The 23849-nt window shown below is 39.9% G+C and overlaps 1 protein-coding gene across 3 annotated transcripts in view; it reads left to right on the top strand.

Moving 5' to 3' along the window:
• LOC122559681 (transcription factor EC-like) overlaps positions 1-23849 on the top strand; it is an 83889-nt gene that overhangs the window by 2980 nt on the left and 57060 nt on the right. Inside the window, exon 1 of one of the 3 annotated variants that reach the window (XM_043709563.1) lies at positions 10224-10246. The exons of 1 other annotated variant lie outside the window; for it this stretch is intronic. Coding sequence is in view for 1 of the 2 variants with exons in the window: in XM_043709561.1 (XP_043565496.1) it covers positions 17236-17241 (6 nt within the window). In the remaining variant the exon portion in view is untranslated. Of the gene's footprint in view, positions 1-10223; positions 10247-17220; positions 17242-23849 lie in introns of those variants that run through there. One more of the 3 variants, XM_043709561.1, reaches the window with a different exon arrangement.

The raw sequence follows: 23849 nt of genomic DNA, 5'->3' as shown, positions 1-23849 counted from the left end.
TTCAGTGAGTGGAATAGATTTTGATAACTGAATGCCTTCATGATTAAAAGGTTCAGGGAGGACAAATACATACAACATTGGATGTTGATCTAAAAGCAATAATAGGACAAAAATAACCAAAGAAATGTGGATGCTGATAATCTGAAACAAAACAGAAATTGCTGGAGAAACTCAGCAGATTTAGTAGCATCTGTGGAAAGGAAGATCTGCACTGTCCTCATGGCCTGTCCTACCTGCCAATCTCCCTTCCCACCTACCCCCTCCACCCTCCCCTCTGATTTGTCATCTCCATCCCCATCCCCATTCACCTATTGCACTCTTTGCTACCTTCTCCCCAGCCCCATCCCCCCATTTATCTCTCCACCCTGGAGGGTCTCTGCCTTCAATTCTCCTGCTCCTTGGATGCTGTCTGATCTGCTGTGCTAACTATTCTTTAGAGTTCTGAAGAAGGGTCACTGGAACTGAAATGACTGAAGAGTCCATCTAGTTATAACTCTAGTTATATAAACAAAATAACTTCTAATCATTATAATCTCCAGAAATAACAAGTGAAACCTCTGACTAGTAGCTTTGCTTGTATATCATTTTTTGTATTCATTCTTGAGATGTGAGCATTATCACTATTTTATCCTGGATTTTAAAAAAAAATCAGTTGCAGGATCTAAGTGACTGGTTGGGCCGCATTTATTGCTTATCCCTACTTACTCATGTGAAGGTGATGGTGAGCTGTCATCTTGACCTGCGTTAAAAATCATAAAACACCAGGTTATAGTCCAACAGGTTTATTTGGAAGCACTAGCTTTCAGAGTGCCACTCCTTCATCATAACCGCCTGATGAAGGAACAGAGCTCCGAAAGCTAGTGCTTCCAAATAAACCTGTTGGACTATAACCTGGTTTTTAGTGATTTTTTAATTTGTCCACCCCATTCCAACACTGGTTCTTCCTCTTCTTGAAGTGCTGCAGTCCAATTTTTGTAGGTGCATCATAAAACCATTAGGGAGGGGGTTCTGAGATTTTGATCCACCAATAATGAAGGAGTGGTGATATATTTCCAAATCAGCATGATGAGTGAATTGGAGTTGACCAACTTGCACCTTTTCATGTTAAACTGGATTTTGAACATTTTTTGCTGCATTTGAACATGGACAGTTTCAGTATCTGAGAAGTCACAAAATGGTGCTGAATACAACAATTATCAATAAACATCCCTGTTTCTGACCTTTATGATGGAAGGAAGGTTGCTGATGAATCAACAGAAACTTGTTGGGTTTAGCACACTATCCTACAGAACTCCTGCAGAGTTTTCCGGAGCTGGGGTCACTGACCTCCAACAACTATCTTCCTTTCAGCCACTATGACTCTAACCAGTGAAAAGTTTTCTCCTGAATCCTATTGATTCCAGTTTTGCTAGGACTTCTTGATGCCAAACCTGGTCAAATGCGGTCATGGTATCAAAGGCTGGCACTCTAACCTCACCTCTTGAGTTTGGCTCCTTTGTCCATGTTTGAACCAAAGTTGCAATGCAGTCAGGAGTTGAATGGCCCTGACTGAACCAAAACTGTATGTCACTGAGCAGCCTATTGCTAAGCAGTTGCTGCTCAATAGTACTGTTGAAGACATCTTCCATCACTTGACGGATGATCAAAGTAGAGTGTTGAGATTTCAAATGGAGTGAATCAAATGCTGAGATGGGGCCTCCTCGTTTAGTTAGTTGTTTAGATGTCTACCACCACTCACAGCTAGGTGTATCAGGACTGCAGAGTTTAGATCTAATCCACTGGTTATGGTATCGCTTAACTCTATCTATCTGTGCTACTTATGCAATTTCCAAATAATCAGTCCTGTTTATAGCTTCATAAAGTTGACACTTCTTTGTTAGCTATGCCAAGTGATACCCCTGCTATGCTTTCTTCCACTCCTCATTGAATCAAGGCTGGTCCACTACCATAATGGTAATGGTAGAGTGGGGGATATGATGGGAAATAAGATTCCAGATTATGTTGGAGTACAATTCTGTTTCTGCCAATGATCCATTTATATGTCTGGTCTAGTTCAGTTTCAGTTCAATGTTAACCCCCAGGTTGGGAATAGTAGCAATTAATACACAGTAATTCCATGATCCCCAGTCCAGAGCTAGATCTGTTTGAATTCTATCCCATTTGATAATGATACTGCTACACAACACAACGGATGTTATCTTCAATATAAAGATAGGTTACCTGTCAAATCTCTTGAATGTTTTAGGAGCTGCACTCATCCAGGCAAGAGAGGAGTATTCCATTACACTCCTGACTTGTGCCTTGTGGATGGTGGATAAGCACTGGGGAGAAAGGAGGTGAGTTATTCAGCATGGAATTCCTAGCTTCCAACCTGCTCTTATAGTCACAGTATTTATATGTCTGGTCTAGTTCAATTTCAGTTCAATGTTAACCCCCAGGTTGGTAATAGTAGCAATTAATACACAGTAATTCCATTGATCTTCAAGGGGTGATGGTTAGATTCTGTCTTGTTTATGATTGCCATTTCCTGGCACCAATGTGGCACTTATCAAGATGTTGTCCAGGTCTTGCTGCACATGGACATGGACTGCTTCAGAATCTGAGGAGTGATGAATGGTGTTTAATATTTTGCAATCAGTACTTCTGACCATATGATTGAAGGAAGGGCATTGAAGAAGCAGCTAAAGATGGTTGGGTTTAGCATCTCCTGCAGAGATGTTCTGTAGCTGAGATGATTGACCTCCAATAACCACAACCAGTGGGGAGTTTTTCATCTGATTCCCATTGACTGTGATTTTGCTAAGAGTTCTTGATGCAACATGTAGTCAAATTTGGTCTTGATATTAAGGGCAGTCACTCTTTGATCACTTCTGAGGTTTAACTCTTTTGTCCATGTTTGGACCAAGGCTATAATGAGGTCAATAACCTCGGCCAAACCCAAACTAAAAGGCAGTGAGCACGTTATTACTTTGCAAGTGCCATTTGGTAACACTAATGATGGCCTCTTGCATCATTTTGTTGATGATTGAGAGTAAACCGATAGGCTGTAATTTGTTGTCAGGTTGATTTATCCTGCTTCTTTGACAAATCAGGAAAAGGCTCCACCTTGTTGGATTTGTGCCAATGCTAAAGATGTACTGGAAAAGCTTGGTTGGGGGTGTGGCTAGTTCTTCAAACAAGTCTTCAGTACTATTACTGGAATATTTTCAGGACCATTGCCTTTGCTGTATCCAATATCTAGCCATTTCTTCACATGAAATGGAGTAAATCAAATGAGTGTAATGCCAGGGATCTCTGGAAGAGGCCAAAATGAATCATCAAATGGACATTTCTGACTGAAGATGGATGCAAATTATTCAACCTTGTCTTTTACACTGATGTGATTTGTTGGCCCAAAGTTGAGTTTTAGGATATCTGTGGAACCTCCAGTTCCAGTTAGTCATTGAATTGTTCACTATTATTTGTGACTGGATGTAATAGCACTGCAGAGCCTAGATTTGCTCAGTTGGTGTGGAATTGCTTTGCCTTATCTATTGCATGCTGCTTCTACTGCTTCACATGTGCATTGTGTGTGTTGAAGCACAGAGTGATATCTGGTTTACCTGGTGCTGTTGCTGGCATGCCTTCCTGCACTCTTCATTGAACCAATGTTGATCTTCAGGCTTGGTGTCAATGTTAGGGTTGGAATATGACATTAAAATTGTAATTGAATGCAAGTTTGCTGCTGCTGATTGCCCACAATATTTCATGGATGCCCAGTTCTGTGTTGTTAGCTATGTCTGAAGCCTGTTTCATATGGTACAGGAGTAGTACAATGCAGCATGATGGAGGGGATCTTCAATTTGAAGGTGGGTTTGTTTCCACCAGGACTATTCGGTGGTTATTCCAGTACTGTCATGGATGGACATATCTGCTACAGATAAATTGCTGATAATGAAATCAAATAGATCTTTCCCACGTGTTGATTCCCTCACCACTGCTGTGGACAGAGACCCACAGTTATGTTCTTTAGGATTCTACCAGCTCTGATAGTAATGGTGCTACCAAGCTACTCTTAAAATCCCTAGTCAATGAAGTCCTCCTCCCACGTTACATTCTGTGTCTTGTTACTGATAGTGCTTCTTCCAAGTGATGTTTAACATCAGAAATGCAAAACCTCAGAGATGGATTAAAGGTGAAACTTGACATGGCAGCAGATATAAAGTATTGCATAAAGTTGCCCTTTAAATGTGTGTGAAGTTGAATTAACTAGACTTGCTCATATCCTCATTACGTGTTATAGTGAAAGAAAAGTAATCACTTCTGTGTCATGATTCTGGTGGAATAGTGCACTGGAAATCAAGCTCCAGTATTCCATGATTCATCTCAAATGTGCAATGTAATCGATTTAATCTCTAGGATAGTTAATGCATGACAGTGACTACTATCAAAGATAAAAGAAATTTATACTAGGATTTATCAATAAATAATAAGATCTTATTTCTTATAGCAAACATATCCTCTAAAATGTGGCAAAACAGAATATTAATTATTAATTTGGAGACTATGCCAGTTTAAATCCAAACACAAAATATTAATTTTCATATAGGACAGATAAAACATACAAGATAAATGAGACATCTTTCTTTTCATGAATATCATGGGTGAAAAATATAAGCAAAAAGGCAAAAAATTTGTGGATTAGGGTCCAATCAAAAATGGGTAGAATGGGGTGACTTTCTTCTCTGTTTTCTGACAATGATATCACATTATTGTTGACTGTGGTGATCCATTATTTGTTAGTTAGTCAATTGCACCCAGGTACTGGCTTGATTTAGAGGTTTTCTTGCTTGTTGTGAAGATTTTGAGTGTTATTTATTTTCTGATGAGAAAAAAAGGGAGACGTTTGGCTTGCTGGCAGGCATGAAAGCCTGAGCCCTAGTTGTGTTATCTCCGCTCAGTGCTCTGACAAAGAGCCAGTTACAACCAATGCAAACCCTGTTGCTGGGCAGTTGGATATTTTTTCTTCCAAGAACACTTGCTTACAGGACAAAAGTATCAATTCCTGAACCAGCAAAAGAACACTGCATGGTTCCACATTTTCTTCAAGTTATAAGAAAAAAAAATAATCAAAAACTTCAATTTTCTGGTTTATGTTTCCCAATAAAATATCTGTAGCCTTTACAACTGTTGTAATGCAGAAATGTAATGGCAGCCAATTATTGTACAACAAGTTCCCACAAAAGAAACATGATAGTGATTCAGATAATTTATTTTTGTAATGTTAATTAAGGGATAAAATTGGTCAGGACATCAAGGATAGCTGCTTTGCTTTCCTTTGAAATACATTCATCTGAGTCAATAGACAAGCACTTTGTTTAATATCTGATCTGAAAATGGGATTCTGGTGTTCTGTGAGACAGCAAACCTTACTTTGTTTTCTTGATGCCTCCCTAAAGGTTCTGATGGGGGAGATGAGGGAAAAGTGGGAGTTAATGTTCCAAAACATTGATTGTTTCACCTTCAGGGCTGTTATCCAGCAAACCTGGACACTGGCGCCAACATCAGTATTCCCAAGCCATGGCTTCATTGCACAAACAGGTCAAATGACCTTGGAAAAGAGTGAGTAAAGATCTTCATCTTTGCATTACTCTCAACAGTACTTGTTCACTACCTCCTTATCACCATCCTCATCAATTCACTTCTCTTCCATTGAGTTATTCAGCATTTAATCCAAAGGGTAAACTGGAACACTGGAATTTTTGAGAGGTTTCAGCAACTATATGATCAGTGTGCCATTGATATATAAATTGGCTGGATGATTTCAGTCTTTCTCAATGCAAGAATGAAGGAATGACAAAAAAGACTGTAATGAAGTGAAGCTTAGACTTGATTTTCAGGGCACCTGAATGGGTAGATCACCAGAATCACTGAATGGTGAAATCAATCCTTTCATGTCCTGTTGCAAGGTGTTCAGATGGTCCTCCTTCTTCCATGGCTTTGTTGCCTTTTCCTGATCTTCTTCATATATCATTCTTGATGAAGACCCTATGTTCAAAACGCTGGTTCTCCTGCTCCTTGGATGCTATCTGACCGGCAGTGCTTTTCCAGCGCCACACCTTTTGACTTCATATATCAACAACTATTTTTTCCACTTCCTATAAATCTGTGTTTCTTTACATGACAAGATTGTGTAGGATGCAAGACATACTACAAAGGGGTTGATCATGGAAAGCTAATGTATTTTACTCCTCACATTGCGAATGCAAAAGATTATGAATGTACATTGGACCTAAGCTTACCTGCGCAGTGGAAACCATATGATAGGATGCTAAAAACGAACAGGCCACTTATCTGCTCGGGTGCTGGTCATTTTGAATGTTAATCAAAGGGTGTTTCAGTTGGATGTAACAAACAAGAACCTCAAAAATGTATGCAAATTGGATTGTTACATCAAAAGGTTCCCACTGAAGTCTAAACTAGTACTTGTGAAAGGAGGCTGCCACAGGGTCCTGACTGTGGACAGAAACAGGTTTATACCAGATTTGAATTCAGAGAGAAACCCTTCAGGTGAATCTGAAAAACCTCTTTATGAAGCTGGAAGGAGAATCTGAGTTCCACAAAGAACACCACTGCATCCCCCATCTTAAATCTTACACATTCTTCTCACAGGGAATTCCAAAATCCCATTCGCAACCCCTTGCTTAGAGGTTGGTGAGTGGGTGGCCTAAACCACCACTGATTTCTCATCACTGCTCTGAAGGCAGGAAGTGGACAACGGCATTTAAATAGAGCCCAGTAGTCGCACATTCCGCCATCTTTTCAATATTCCCATTGGCAATCTCTGTTTGTTCAGAATTATTTATTGTTTTAGAGCATCTGAACATTTGAATTTGACATTCTCTAAATATGACTAAATATTGATGTATGCGGTTAACAAATATGATTCCATGACAGATCTCTGTGGATCATTTTGATCCACATCCAACCATTCTGAGAAATTGTTTTTAGTTCTGTTCATTAATTTGCTAATTCAATTTTCTGAATTCCCTAATTCCCTTTATCTTCTCAAATAGTCATCCATATGGCACCTTGTCTAAAATTTCCTGCAAATTAGAACCTCAACCACCAGGCATTAAAATTGCCATGGGACATTATTGAAGTTTCCTTGACACCCTTGAGTTGAGGTCATCCAAAACTCCACTGCGTGTGTTCTAATTCACATCCAAGACATGCTTACCCGTTATAATCACACTCACTGTCCTACATTCAGAATCAGTTAAGCAATACCCTGTTGTTGAAACTTTTATCCATGTCTTTTAAATCTCACTTTGGCCATCTCTTCCTGAGCTCTGAAATCTCCTTCAACCTACAACCCTCTGAGATATTTCTTACTGCTCCAATTGTAGCTTATTTTCAAGCCTGGATGGCAATCACTTCAACTGATAACTTTGCCTTCAGCTGCTGAGGCTCTGGATTCTGGAATTCCCTCCATAATCTCTCTGCCTCTTTCCTACTGTAAGATACACCTTAAAAACCTTTCTGACCAAGGTTTTTAGTCAGCTGTGCTACTACCTCCTTATATGGCTTGGTGTCCTTTGGAAACAGGTATTTGGCAATTTGACTTACAAAACCCAAATAGAATTCTCTTGGTGGCAGGAAAGAGGGCTTCATTTAAAGGTACATTTGATTTGGACTAGTGTCTGAAGAGGATGATGGCAAATTTGATCTGCATGCACTTGATGTAATTTGAATTTAATGAAGAAAGTGATGAATCATGATCTTATCAATAGGATGACAGGGACACACAGTGCAAACTTGACTCCATGCAAACTGTGTGACACAAGGCCACAATGTATCTTGAAACAAATTGTAGTGATTAGAACCAGGGTCAGGTAGATCTCATTGGCTATGAGGTCCTTCATTGAGGTTGTTAACCTGGACCAATCAGGGAGCCCTGGCTTACTGATATAAAGAGATGACTTACATTAGAGCCTGGGTGTCCTTGGAGAAGGAGCACGCAGTCTCCACCAACACCCTGGAGTTGTTCAGGGAGAGGTGGGCGCCGCAGGGAGTGGAGTGCATTATTTCTCCCTCCAACTCTATTTTGATTTAGTCCCTAACCTCCCCTTCACTGTTTTGATCACACAGCATTGCCCTTTGATGCGAAGGGCACTGCTTGTCACTAGCCACCCGGGTGTTTTCCTATCTTCCTGGTGGTGGAAATTGATCAAAGATTCATGCACTTTGTGTCTTTCACTGTGTCTCACACCTATACACACACACACCATGGGTGCTGGGAAAAATAAGCACTACCGCAGTTAGGCGGTAGTGTGGGGGTTTTAAAAAAAAAAGAGAGTTCACAATATGGGTGCTGGGGAAAAAAATAAGTACTACTGCGGCTAGGCGGTAGTGTGGGGGTTAATAAAAAAAAATATAACCAGGAGGAGCATTGCCCTTTGATGTGAAGGGCAGTGCTTGTCACTGGCCACCTGGGTGTTTGCGAAAAAAAAAATAAAGAGATGATTTACATTAGAGCCGGGTGTCCTTGGAGAAGGAGCACGCGATCTCCACCAACACCCTGGAGTTGTTCAGGGAGAGGTGGGCGCCGCAGGGAGTGGAGTGCATTATTTCTCCCTCCAACTCTATTTTGATTTAATCCCTGCCCTCCCCTTCACTGTTTGATCACACAGCATTGCCCTTTTGTGAAGGGCACTGCTTGTCACATGCCACTCGGGTGTTTCCTTTCTTCCTGGTGGTGGAAATTGAATAAAGATTCATACACCTTGTGTCTCTCACTGTGTCTTACACCTGCGCACACACAACATGGGGAAAAACTAAGCACTACCACAGTTAGGCGGTAGTGGGGGGTTAATAAAAAAAAAACAAAGAGATGATTCAGAAGGTCTCTTAACTTTTGGGACTGGCTTTGAGCTGGCTGCTCAGAACTATGTACTGTGCACATGTAAACAAAGGGTTTCTTGGTGATGGGATACAGACTTCTGTGCAATTATTTCAGAAGTGCAGTCACTTCAGTAGTGTAAACAAAACTGCACAATTGTATTTTTCTGAATTCATGAATTGCTATGTTAAATAGCACAAACTTTCATTCTAACAATGGCTGCTAAGAGTTTAAAGCTATTCCGGAGACTTGAATTTGAATGAGCAGCTTAAGTATCTTAATCATTGATTTTAAACAAGGTGTATTTTTTCCATAATACCATTCGAGCAAATGAACATTCAAGTGGTGAACACATCTCCAGTAATGGTGTATTGAGTCATTATTGATTTAATCGGCATTAAATATTTCTGAGTAGTTGCCTGCTGCGATGAAAGACTGGTGTCATGTTAAATTAGTTTTGTTTAGTTATAATTGCCAAAACATTCTTTCATTCCACACCTAACAGCAGAAGTTGTTAGTATTTACTTGAATAGATATACGCAGAGGTCTAGATCTGAAAAGTTCTTCCTCCCTCTGCCATCTGATATTCAGCCTTAGTGATAATGTGTCTAAATGCACTGAGAAAGATCTTTCGGTGGTGGAAGATACAAGAAATATTCAAATGTTGTGAAGCACATTTTATTAATGATAACAATTTAAACAGAATTTGCAGTTAATTGGAGCAGAGTTTGCCTTTCAGAAATGATAGTAAATGGAGAAGTGTGATTTAGATAAATTCCTCAAAATAAGTGTGAGAAAGCTTCTCACAAGCTCTTAACATCTAATGCAATTGCTCTATAATAACTTTTACAGGGTGCTAAACTGTTCAAATGAAAACATCTGACAATTCTTCATTAACAATGCTCAGACCATTTAACTACAAGATTCAAATGATAAGATTAGAATTAATATGTTTAAGCTTTACAACTTTGTCATAGAGAAAGTAAATCAATGTAGTTTTCAAGCAATTATAATTGATAAAACGTCTTGTATCCACATTTTTTTTATCTTCCTCTGTACTTCCCTTTCCCAGTCATAGCATTCAGCACAATGACATAATCATGCTGATTGCACAAGGGTCAAACTAATGATTTCAGCAGCTTTTAAGAAGCAAAGCACCACAATTTTAAATCATACAGTCCGTAAACAAGTAGTTTGGGATACTGTCTTTTCTTCCTTAAAGTTTAACAGAGGACCTTACTCAGTATTTTCTTGAGCTTAAAATACTTGAGTAGCCAAGATTATACCAATAATGATCACTGTATTCATGGATTAGAGCACTATGGGACTTTGTACCATTACTCTTGCATTTGCCTGTGATTCCAGGTAGGAATTGTGGTGAAGTGAATTTTTGCTTCTGTCAGAACATTTTTTGTATCTTATACCCAATTCTGTAATGGAATGTAGATTCTAACAGAGTAAAATATGCATTTACTTACTACTGCATGCATGATCTTGGACAGTCCAGTAATCTACTACTGATATCAGTATCCAGTTCCTGGTGAGTTAATAACTAAGATTGATAAGTCCACATTTTTAGGGGTTGGGGAGGGCTTTGCACACCATCCAGCATTACATTTAGTCCATATTCTTATAACACACAGAATAATATTTCTCAATAGTTAACGAACCTCAATTTTATCTGTCTTTGAAGCAGGGGTCACTATATAAATTGCACTTAATAGCCTTTTGCTAAACCAGAGTGTGTACTTCCCAGTCATTTATGAAAACAACATATTACTTGAATGGAAAACAATTCCAGCAATCTTTGTTTCTTAGTAAATAAAAGGAAACCATATGCTGGGTGTTCAAGTTAAATTGAGAGTAGAACAGATATAAACAATTCGGTGATAGTACATTTGTGCAGCGTTATAGTTGAAAGAAAGAACGTGTATTTCTTTTCTTTCCCTCCCACATTATTTGTGAGTTAATCAGTTTCTGTCTCATCTTTGACTTACACTTTGTTAGCTGGAGTAGGGGAAATCAAGGCAATTAATTTGCGTGCATCCTCATTAAGGCTGTTTGTAGTTAAGTATCTGTTACTGTGAAAAACAGACCTATTACGCAATTATTCAGCTATTACATTGATAGCCTTTTGTGCAAAGTTGGATCAGGCCACACTTGATCTAATTTTACAAATAACATCGCAAATTACGAGTGATGTGAATTAACTGAATTCCACATGAAACTTAGTTACATCAGGTAATTGTTCATTTTAATTAGGGAAGAAAGACAGTCTTCAGTTATCAAGTCTGGTCAGAAATTGCATAGACAGGCTGTTTTAAACTGTAATCCTATTTACAAATTTCTATCCTGCAATTATAATTAGTAAGCAATACTCTACAATAACAGTGGTTCATCTTGGTTCAAGTGATTGTCTAAATATTTCTAAAGCAGTACAATTTCAAGTGCATGTTTCAGGAATTGCTTTTATTAGTGATTTGAAAAGAATGATGATATTAGTATCTAATTAAATTGTAAAAAGTGAAACTTGATTTGATTCTCAAAAAATCAATTCTTTAAGTAGTTACATTGCTAACGCATATGGTCACAGATTCGAAATTTAAGATGAAGCATTCACATTTCTTTGTAGATGTACAATGCTGGGGACAGGAGATGTAATTTGTCTGTGTTTGTTGTCTTGGTTCACTTCTTCGTACTATTTACTCAGATTAAGACCACCTCATTTTGTGGTGGCTCACCGACAGTCAAACTCATTATGGCTTAGAAGGAGGCTATTTGGCCCACTTAGTTGAAGTCATTAGTAGAACAATGTAATCAGTACCACTACTCTGCTGTATCCCTTTGGCCTTCCAAATTTAGTTCCGTCAAGTGCTCATTTAGTTTCTTTTTCGTTCTTTGTATCAATTTCCATTAGATTTATGGGCAGCAAATTCCATATCATTATCACTCAACACACAAAATTGTTCTTGCTCACATCCATCTGCATCTTTTGTGAAAACTTTAAATCTGTGTCCCCTAATCCTTGTACCATCAGTTGAGGGAACTTTTCTAGATGTTCATTACAAAATAGCTCTCTTGTTTAATATTTATAATTAGAATGTAACACTTCTGTACTCTCAGTTCTTTGACAAACTATATGAAAATATGTTATCTTTCCAAGGCATTGGGAAAGTAAGATTAATTTTGATGCATTCTGGACCATGAAGTATCTCTTGACCTTGTGACTTAATCCTTCACATTCCTGCCTTTGTGTAAATGCCATGAGGAAAATCATTTTATATTCAAAGAATAGACTTGACCTCTGATCCCGACTCTGTCTTTTCTATGCCAGCTCTTATGATCTGATTACTCCAGCTACATGGACTGTCAGTTAACACCCAGCAGAAAATGTTAATGTTTAAAGCTATTGAACAAAGCAGAATGCCTAACACACACAAATTCCCGCACTGAATATACAAGGGCACCCAATGTTTTGAAAATAGAGAGGGTATGATGTATTTGATTTTTTTTTTAAATCTTTGTCAGAGGATCACTGTTAAATGGTAATAAACATTTTTTAGTGAATACATTTGGGGTAAAGTGTTTCCTTGTGTCTTAGTGTTACAAATTTAGGTCGGCCATAAATTCCTTGTCAATGGCAGTGGAGCTATTCTTAGCAATTTACATCTGTTGGTTCAAATGACATATCAAGTGATTAGTTCGTGAATCTGATGGACATAATTAAATAATTTCTTTCTGATATTGAGTGCATTATTATGTCATTTGCATATTTTTCTGCAAAGATCTGTTAAACAATTGGTGAGATGATACATGTTAAGATTTACTCAACTAGTTTATATGAGAACGTGAGAAACAGTTGGAATTAAATTTACTTACTTCAGTCAATACAGTTTATCTGTCTGTAATAAGTAAAGCCTTTGAGAATCAGGAACAAAGCAATCCAATGACTGGATTTGATTTGATTTATTATTGTTAGATGTATCGAGAAACAGTATTGTTTTGTGTGCTAACCAGACAAATCATATCTTATGTAAGTACAACAGGGTAATAGAGCAGAATGCAGAATTTGGCGTTAGAGCTACGGAGAAGTTTCAGAGAAAGATCAACTCTAATATATGAGAGGTCTGCTCATACGTTTGACAACAGCATGGAAGAAGCTGATCTTAACTTTGCTGGAGTTGTGCCAATCACAAAGGAAGATGTTTCTCTCAGCATTTCCTCAAAGTTTATTTCCGCCTGTGTGGACCTCCGAGGTCTGTGCATGGCAGTGCCTTAGCGTCACATAATCATAAAGATGTACAGCACAGAAACAGATGCTTCAGTTCAACTTGTCCATGCCGACCAAATATCCTAACCTAATCTCGTCCCATTTGCCAGCACCCGGCCCATATCCCTCTAAACCCTTCCTATTCGTATATCCATCCAGATGCCTTTTAAATGTTGTAATTGTACCAGCCTCCACCATTTCCTCTGGCAGCTCATTCCATACACGCACCTCTGCATGAAAAGGTTGCCCCTAAGGTCACTTTTAAATCTTTCCCCTTTCACATTACACCTATGCCCTCTAATTTTGGATTCAGTTCCCTGGGGCAATAACCTTGGCTTTTCACCCTACCCATGCCCCTCATGTTTTTACTAATCTCTATAAGATCATCCCTCAGCCTCTGACGCTCCAGAGAAAACAACCCGAACCGAATCAACCTCTCCCTATGGCTCAAACCCTCCAACCCTGACAACATCCTTGTAAATCATTTCCTAACCATTTCAAGTTTCACATCATCCTTCCCGTAGCAGCGAGACTGGAATTGAATGCAGTATTCCAAAAATGGCCAAACCAATGCCCTGTGCAACTTCAGCATGACCTCCCAATTCCTATACTCAATGCACTGGCAATTAAGGCAAGCATACAAAACTTCTTCATTATCCTGTCTACCTGCAACTCTACTGTTGCTTAACAAAAAGACCTGCACTCCTAGGTCTTTTTGTAAAGCAACACTCCCCAGGATCTTATCGTTAAGTGTATAAATCCAGCCCTGATTTGCATTTCCAAATTGCAGCATCTCACATTTATCTAAATTAAACTCCACCTGCCACTCCTCTTCTGGAACCCTCAGGCCATGTATGGAACCTTGGATCAGCTGCATTTACATGCAGCCACACCGCTTAGAGGGAATGTCAATTGAGGTCATGGGAGACAAGTCACCTCAGCTTCATGGCAATGTTGCAGGAGTTCCTCAGGGTAACATAGGCTCAATGATATTCAGCTGTTTCATGAATTGCCTTGCCTCCACCATTAGGTTAGAAAGGGAACTATTTGCCGATCGTTGCACTGTGTTCAATTTCTTACATAATTCCTCCACCAATTAAATGGGACACGCCTGCCATATATCAAGACCTGGATAAATTTCCAGACAGGGCTGATTAAGTGACAAGTAATTCTCACATCACATAAATGCAAGAACGACAATTCTCAGCAAGAGATAATTTAATAATCTCCTTTTGATATTTAATGGTTTCACTGAGTTCCCATCATCAATATTCTGTGATCAGAAACTTAAATGTATGGACTGCTCAAAATGGAGATGCACACCTAGATAAGATTCACAGAACTATCTAGAAGAGGAGAAAGTCAGAAAGATGGTTTGTTTCCCTGAAGGGAGATACTAGAAATCTGAAATAGATTAGAACTGGAGAACTTTATATCCAGGCTGAACATTCTGACCATCTGTCCAATGTTATCGTTCTTGAAATGATTTGTTTCATTTTCTGAGCTACATCCTTCATTTGTCTTGAATAGAGTTTGTAATTCTCAGCAGACAGCAGTCACAATTTGCTTATTGGGCAATCTGTGTGGAATTCATGGAGGGCAGATGAGAAATATGTCCAGTATGCCTCCAGTGTTGACCCTCCATCGTTAGCAAAAACAACTTAGAGAGCAACATTCAAGGGAAAGAAACCCAACTGAACCAAAATCCATTGTAAGCTGGAGCCCCCTTATTCCCATTGGAGTCATGGCAAAGGTATAATCCTCACATCTGATTTTTTTTTTTACTGTTCTTGTCTTTGCTTTTGAAAAAAAAAATCTGGATTATAAAAATAGTTCGACCAAAGAATATTCAAGTGCCTTATTCAACAGAGGATAATGGTCCCAATATTCATAAGGGGTTGGGAGGGAGCAGGGGAGCCTGGTAGCGGAAGGAACCTATAAAAAGCCCAGTCACATTGAGGTATTGTCTCAGTTTCATTGTTTATTCCACTTCCTGGTTCAATTGACAGATGTTTACATTTTAACACCATTCGCTAACCCAACATAGGGCCATATGTTTTGACTGATCATGCAAAAGGTCTAAAATCAAACCTAATGTTACAGCTGTCATCAAAGATTTAATTGTTACAGCTTATCTTTCTTCAATTGCCTGCAGTTTATGATTGTACAATTTTCCTCCAACACCTCTCCACTGGTATCCAACTGGGTGGGCTATTCTCACCGGTTTTGGGTGGACTATTCTCACTGGTTTCCTTTCTGATCTCTCTAATTATAAAGTGTTTTGGGGTGAACAAATTCAGAAGTCACACAGTACCAGGTTATAGTCCGACAGGTTTATTTGAAAGCACAAGCTTTTGGAGTGCTGCTCCTTCATCAGGTGAAGTCTTCACCTGATGAAGTAGTGGTGTTCTGAAAGCTTGTGATTTCAAATCTACCTTTTAATTTTAATTAGATTAGATTAGATTACTTACAGTGTGGAAACAGGGCCTTCGGCCCAACAAATCCACACCGACCCGCCGAAGCGCAACCCACCCAAACCCATTCCCCTACATTTACCCCTTCACCTAACACTACGGGCAATTTAGCATGGCCAATTCACCTAACCTGCACATTTTTGGACTGTGAGAGGAAACCGGAGCACCCGGAGGAAACCCATACAGACATGGGGAGAATGTGCAAACTCCACGCAGACAGTCGCCTGAGGCGGGCATTGAACCCGGGTCTCTGGTGCTGTGAGGCAGCAGTGCTAACCACTTTGCCGTTGTGCCACTCTGCCGCCCACCTGTTGGATCATAACCTGCGTCGTGTGATTCCTGACTTTCCCTAATTATAGCCAGAGAATGATTTGAAATGGCCTTTTTTCCAGCTCCTGCAGTACTGGATGAACAGAAATATCCTCTTATTAAATATTGGGAAGATTGAAGATATTGGGTGGAATTTTAAAAGGTCCTGGATGACATAGGTTATAATAAAACATTTGAGAGAATTATGTGAGGGGTCAGATGAGACCTTTCCCGGTACTGGGGGTAACAGCATTTTCTGAAAAGACTGAAAGTCTGAGTGGTACCTGGTGAGTCTGGTTCGCCACTTGCTCCTCTGGACTTCCACCTTGGACACTTGGCACCAACCTCTCAAGCCATATTCCAGGGCAGTGGCATCCCACGTCCGCAGACACTGACACTTGACACATACAAAACCCTTCACACAATTGTGGCATACTGCCGATCAATTTATGATACACTTCTGCACTTCAATGCTGCATTTTAGAGTGCACTGACATCTCTCATAGGAATGCTACTCACACAGGGACAAGCACCCAGTTCATGGATTGGACCAGGTTGCATCTCAGGGCTGCTGCTTGCTCTCTTAGTGCTCGCTTACCTTACGCCTACTGGGATGCTCTCAAAGTGTCTACCTTGCCTATTAGCATAGGCACAAAGCTAGGCAGTTTGACATGGTTGCCCTCAGTAATTAGTCAATGGAGTGGATATGTTGCTGCATTTCATCCTGCTATGTCAGTGTTACACCTGCACTGTTCACCAGCACTTGACATGGTAGGCAGACGGCATATGCCTCGACAAAATGACCATGTCTCATAGTGGGAGAAAAGTAATGCAGTCAAGTCATGGGAGACCTAAGACATAGGAGCAGAAGTAAGCCATTCAGCCCATCCAGTCTGCTCTGCAAATCAGTGAGACAACCTTCTGTCAGGTGATCTTGGCAAGTAAAGTCAAGGGCAGGTCGTCCTGGCAAATTAGGTTAAGAAGGGATTGAGTGAGATGAAAATGGCTGTTAGTACAGGAGCAGGTGGGGGAATGGGGCTCAGGTATCCCAAGCAAGTGAGTAAGATACACAGAGGGCATGAAAGGTTAGTCGACTGAGGGGATTGGATGGATGAGAGCGAGCATTGGAAGACCTTGATGCAATAGTGAGAGTGGTACAGCACAATCTTTGGTGGGAGATAATTATGGCAGCAGAGATAGAGTGAGTGTAAGGTACAGCAGAGAAGATGCTGACACTCATCACAGACATTTTTCTGTCCCTGCTAGGTCTTTCCCCACACTGATGCAACTGTCCAAGACTCATGCAGGTACTCCTTAAAAACTCCTCTTTGATAAGCCTTTTAGAAAGCTTTGATAAAATAGGTTCTGGTGGGTCTGTGAAATGGTAGGAGAGTCAGATATATTAGGACATTGAAGTGACTTTTGAAAAGGCACATAGATGGTAGTAAAATGTAGGATATGTAGATTAGTTTGACATTAGATTCGGATAAAAGGTTGACACAACATCGAAGCCGAAGAGCCTATACTGTGCTGTACTATTCTATGTGCTACGTTCTTATTCATCTGACCTAATAGTTTTCTGTCTGGCTTAGGGGCAACACAATGTCTCCATAGTTAGCACTGCTGCCTCACAGTGCCAAATTCCACACTGACCCAGCTGGCAACCTTAGACCAAGTTGGCAGAGTGTGGTGTCATGCCTTCCATTGCCAATTATTGGAGAAGTGGGTAGTCACTATGCTGCACCACACTGTCCTCCAGGTCCCTGTCCACAAAGTGTAGGGTCTGTTTCCTCTTCACTGTCAGGTCCGGGGCAAACGTAACGAGTTGTGTATAGCCCCTCCAGGCGGCCAGTGCTGTGCGTTGGCCTTTTAAACATGGCATTGATGTCAGCGATGCTAATCTATTCCAGGACATCCTGGCAGTTGCAGAGTCTGTTTGGCTGTAACGAGCAGTAGAATCAGGCTAACATCGGATGATCGGTGTGTCGTAGAAGTTGAGTAGGTAGTTAATGAGGTTAGTTTTGGGGGGATTGTATGAGAATATAGTGTGAGAACCATTCATGAAACTTAATGATAATTAATTGAAATATTGTGAGATTCAGCACATCAGTTTTGATCCCTTCTCCAAATCCTATTCCCTTGCTGCTGACTCCATTCATCTTCCTGCAACAGGCTGTATGCAACTTTAGTGTCTACTTGACACTGAGATGAACTTCCAACAACATATCTGTGCCATTACTAAGACTGCCTCTGTAATTTCACCCTTGCTGATGAAACCATAAGTCATGTCCTTTGTACCCCTGAACTTGTCTATAAAATGCAAAATCATCTAAAACTCTGCTGTGCGTGTCTTAACTTCCAGCAAGACCTTTCACCCATTATCCTCGTGCTTGCTGGTACAGTTCTTAAGTAATATCTTGATCTTAAACATTTTGTCCCTGTTTTAAAATCTTTCCTTATATTTACTCTTTCCCATGCCCACAATCACCTCCATCCCCATATCCTTTTGAGATATCTATGCTCATCTACTTCTGACCTCTTGAACGAATCTGCTCTTCATTGATCCTCCATTAGTATTGTCCTTTCAATTTCCTGGATCCTATCATCTTCCATACTTGGCTCATGCAGACACTTCTTAAAAACTCCTCTTCGATAAAGCTTTGATAAAATAGGTTCTTTGCACAGAGAATGGTGGGTGTGTGAAATGCACTGCCAGCAGTGGTAGGAGAGTCAGATACATTAGGGACATTTAAGGGATTCTTGGATAGGCACATGGATGATAGTAAAATGGGATCTTAGAGTAGGATAAATGGTCAGTACAACATTGAGGGCCAAAGGACCTGCACCATGCTGTACTGTTCTATGTTCGATGTTCTTATTCATCTGACCTAATAGCTACTGCCTGGCTTAGGAGAAGCATGATGTCTCAGTGGTTAACACTGCTGCCTCACAATGCCAGGTACCTGGGTTTGATTCCATGCTCAGGTATTTGCCTATGAGGAGTTTGTGTGTTCTTCTTGTGTTTGTGCAGGTTTCCTCTGGGTGCTCTAGTTTCCTCCTACAGTCCAATGATGTGCAGTTTAGGTGGATTGGCTGTGCTAAATTATGTACAATCTAGTGTATCCAGGGATGTATAGGTTAGGTGGATTAGCCATGGGAAATGCAAGGAATACAGTTAGGCGGGGATTGATCTGGCTGGGATGCTGTTTAAAGGGTAAGTGTGGGCTTGATGGGCTCAATGGCCTGCTTTCGCACTGTAGGGATTCTATGATTCATATTTTATTTTATAAGTCTATAAAGTGACTTGCTCATTTTCTTGTATTGAAGATACAAATGAATATAAGTAGTTGTTTAATTTTAGTAACATCCTGTATAGGTAATCCAAGGGAGAATTTCTGAATTACTTTTGAAACATGTTATGAACATAGTCCCAGTCAGCTGTGAATACACAAATCTTTCCAAGTCCTGAATGCCATCATAACTAAGGCACAATTTAAACATTTGACTATTCTTACTCCCCCGTTGAGCAACTAGAACTTTTAAAATTATCAACATTAATCTTTAATCTACTTAAAAGAATGTGAGAGAGCTTTAAATTACAAGTAAAGTGGTTTTGCTTGGTTTGTGCTATTGATTTGCAGGGCTAAGGGCTGACCTTTACTGTATTTGAGCTATTTCATTCTGTTAAAAAAAAGCTTTTTGTGACATTTAACTATTAAGGAAATACCTAGCTTTACAAACTATTTCCATTAAGAAAAACAAGTTAACCTTTCAAGTCCAGTTGTCCTTTGTGCTGAGTTTCTCCAGCACTTTTTGTTTTGTTTATTTCAAATTTCTAACATGCACAGTTTTATTTTAAGAAAAAATAGATTATTGATGGAGGTTGAAAAGCTGGAAAGTCGGTCCAGTGGTCTTTAATTCCTGGTTCCAATGTTGAAATGATCCTTCTTCAGCTAGCCAGACCCCTTTGTTGTTCAGAAACAAAAACAGAAGTTGCTGGAAAAGCTCAGCAGGTCTGGCAGCATCTCTGCAGAGAAATCAGGGATAATGTTTTGGGTCCAGTGACCCTTCCTCAGAACCCCTTTGTTGTTCATATCTTTCTCTGGAGACTTCCACGAGTTTGTAAGAAATACAGTCTCATTTAAAAATTGTCCATGATTTCTGCATTCAAAAGTCACAGCTTACAGCAACAATGTGGGAAAAGTAATTATTTTTCCTCAAGTTTAAACTGAGTTTTGACTGCAGGCAACAGACAGCTTTTGGACTAGAGAAGATCAATACTTTTTTTCTCTCTCTCTCTTTCTCTGTATCTCTGTAATTTATCTCCTGTTCCAAAATGTTCAGTCACAGACCAATCAACAATGTTGCCAATAACAGCTGCATCAGTGCACACCCTCAGCACCAGATCTTCTGCATCTTAACTTCAATTATTGCTGGTTCAAACAGTTTGTTATAATGCTCTGTCATGGGTATCAGGTAACTTGCTTTCAAATCCGCAGCCACACTTTTAAAACAGTATTTAAAAAAATACAGTTCTTTCTCATTTCAGTCCACAATTTTTTAAAAAACATAAAAAAAAGACACAGTCCTCACACTCTCAAAAGATCTTTTCTGTCAAGGAGACTAACCTTTTCCCCCAATTATCCTTCTAACTAAAGTTACTCATCCCCAGATCCATTCTCATAAATCTTTTCTGTGGAGTCTCTAAAGCCTGCATTTTTCTGAGGCATAGTGCCCACAATTGGACACAGAATTTTCGGTACCTAACTTGACTGATATAATTGCTGTGTTTATGCTTATGTGCTTTTTTGAACAAAGTTACAATATTTATAAAGCTCCAGTCCTCGGGCATCAGCTCTGTAACTAAGGAGATCTGAAAGATTGCAGTCAAGCAGCTCTGCAATTTTCAACCTTATCTCCCTCAACATTCTCAGTTTTGAATTAGGGTCACTGGACTCAAAATGTTAACTTGGCTTTCCCTCGTTCAGATGGTGCCAGACCCACTGCGTTTGTCCAGCAATTTCTGACTTTGTTGCCCATGAAAGCCTATATTTGGCAAATGTGATGTGCAAATATGATGCATAAAAAAAACTCGTGTACAAATAGACAACTTTCAAATACAAGGAGAACTTTTTCTGCAGGCAATTTCCCTATTATAAAATTGGACTAAATTTAATAGAACTTGCCACAAGGGAAACATTATTTTACTTAGGATATTGAGTAAATTAGATTTTTGAAAGGGTTATAGTGAAGGTCATCTAGGAAGCATGTTGCAACCACATTAAAGTATTGTATTGAACTAAAAACAGTGGCAGTGGTATCTCTAGCCAATGGGCTATTATTTAAGTGGCAACCATTACAAATGAAGTCTACAGAACTTCCATTGAATATTATTAAATCTTATCAGAGAGCTTCAAGACCAGTTTGATAATCAGTAAAAAATTCCAAGGACAGTGACAGTATTTAGAAGACCCAAACCGTGAAAAATTAGTTTATAAGATTGAACAATTACGCTTTTAAAAATAGAACTTCTGAAAATTTGTGGGATGGTATAAAGAATTTGTGCAGTTCATACAGGCACCAGAACACTATTCAATTAATGTTATTGAGGCTCAAATGTAACACAACCTTTGAGATTGAGTTGGCGCCAATATTTTTATAGCCCAACATTCTTCAACTTAATTCCAATCTAAATACTTCATACCATCATACAAATGGTTCAAGGTCAGGCTAACCAGCCTATAATTTCATGTCTTCTGCTTCTTTCTCTTCTTAAAGAGGGGTATCACATTAACCATTTTCCAGTCCTCTGAGACCTTCCTTGATTCCAGTGATTCCTGAAAGATCACTGCCAATACATCTACAATCTCCTCAGCTATCTCAGAACCCTGGGGTGTAGTTGACCTGGTCTGCGTGATTTATCCACCTTCAGATCCTTTAGTTTCACCAGCACCTTCCCCTGAGTATAGGCCAATTAGCTTGACCTTGGTCATTGGTAAGATTTTAGGGTCCATTAATAAGGATGAGATTGCAAAGTGCTTCAAGTATGTGGTAAATGGGGCTGAGTCAGCAGGGCTTCATAGGGAGAGGTCATGCCTGACAAATCTGTTAGAATTCTTTCAGAAGGTAACAAGTAGGTTGAAGAAAGGAGAGCTAGTGGATATGATCTAAATGGATTTCCAGAAGGCCTTTGACAAGAGGCCATACAGGAGACTCCTTAATAAGATAAGAGACCATGATATTAGGGGCAAGGTACTGGCATGGGAAGAGAACTGACTGGCTGGCAGAAGGCAGAGAGTGGGGGTAAAGGGGTCTTTTTCAGGAGGGCAGGTGGTGACTAGTGGAGTTCTGCAGGGGTCTGTGTTGGGACTATAATTATTCACGTTAAACATTTACGATTGAGAGAAAGGAACTGAAAGCATCTTGCTAAGATTGCAGATGGCAAAAGATAGGTTCAGTGACTAATAGAATTGAGGAGGTGGGAGGCTGCAGAAGGAGTTGGACATGCTGGGAGAGTGGGCAAAGAAGTGGCTGATGGAATAAAATGTGGGATTCACCACATGGGTGAAGCTGCAGAGGCACTCAAGCTCAATATGATTCAGAATCAATGGAAATCAGGGGAAAACTCTCTACTGTTTGAAGTTATACCTGATACATAAGAATATGCTTGTGGTTGTTGGAGGTCAGTCATCTCAGCTCCAAGACAACTCTGCAGGAGTTCCTCAGGGTGGTGTCTTCGACTGCTTTAGCTGCGTCATCGATGCCTCCATCATAAGGTCAGAAGTTGGATGTTCACCGGCGATTGCACAACATTCAGGAATATTCAGGACTCAGATACTACAGCAGTCCATGTTCAAATGTGGCACGATCTGGACAATATCCAGGTCAGTGCTGAAAACTGTCAAGTAAAATTCATGCCACACACATGCCAGGTAATGACCATCTCCATAAGAGACAATCTAACAGCCATCCATTTACATTCCATGGCATTACCATTATTGAACCTCTCACGATCAACCTCCTGAGGTTTACAGTTGTTGAGAAACTGAACTGGACTCAACATACTAATATAGTGTCTTCAAGAACAGATCAGATGGTAGGAATACTGCAGCAAGTGACTCACCTCCTGACTCCCCAAAGCTTGTCCACATCTACAAGACACAAGTCAGGAGTATGTTGGAATACTTGTTTGGATGAGTGCAACTCCAACCACACTCAAAAAGCTTGACAGCATCCAGGACACAGCAACTCACACGATCAATGAGCTTCACCAAAGATCCTTAGAAAGCACCTTCCAAGCCCTTGACCACTAGTAAGGGAAAATCACTGTAGTCCCAGGTGACCCTAAGGCTGCTCTCCATTATAGAGAGACAATAGATGATGGTTTAACCTGAGAGTCACTACATCTTAGGGGAGGGGTGAAGTTGAGAAGGTGGCACCTTCATGGTAAATTCAACTGGTGTGGTCATTGAACCCACGCTGTTGCTATCAGTCTTCATTGCAAACCAGCTGCCCATCTAATTCAATTACATTACCCCATATCACTATCTTCCAAATGGAGAAGGGGAGCAGATACATTAGAATACCACAACTTACAAGTTTGCCTCCAAGTCACTCATCATCCTGACTTGAAAATATGTCACCATTGCTTCAGTGTTTTTGGGTGAAAATCTTGGAATTCCCTCATTAATGGCATTGCCCATCTTCCTACAGCACATGGACTGCAGCAGTTCAAGAAGGAAGCTCACCATCACCTTCTCAAGGGTAACAAAGGACAGGGAGAATAAATGCTGGCCAACTAGCAACACTCACATTCGATGAGTGAATGAAAATAAATAGAGAAGCTGATTATATCATTGGGTGTCTCATCACTCAGTATCTGTCCCCTCTATTCTTGGTGCACCAGGGTTAGGGA

Source organism: Chiloscyllium plagiosum, chromosome 19 (assembly GCF_004010195.1).
Source record: "Chiloscyllium plagiosum isolate BGI_BamShark_2017 chromosome 19, ASM401019v2, whole genome shotgun sequence".
In the NCBI taxonomy this organism is placed as follows: Eukaryota; Metazoa; Chordata; class Chondrichthyes; order Orectolobiformes; family Hemiscylliidae; genus Chiloscyllium; species Chiloscyllium plagiosum.
This window is presented reverse-complemented; position numbering and strand designations above follow the sequence as displayed.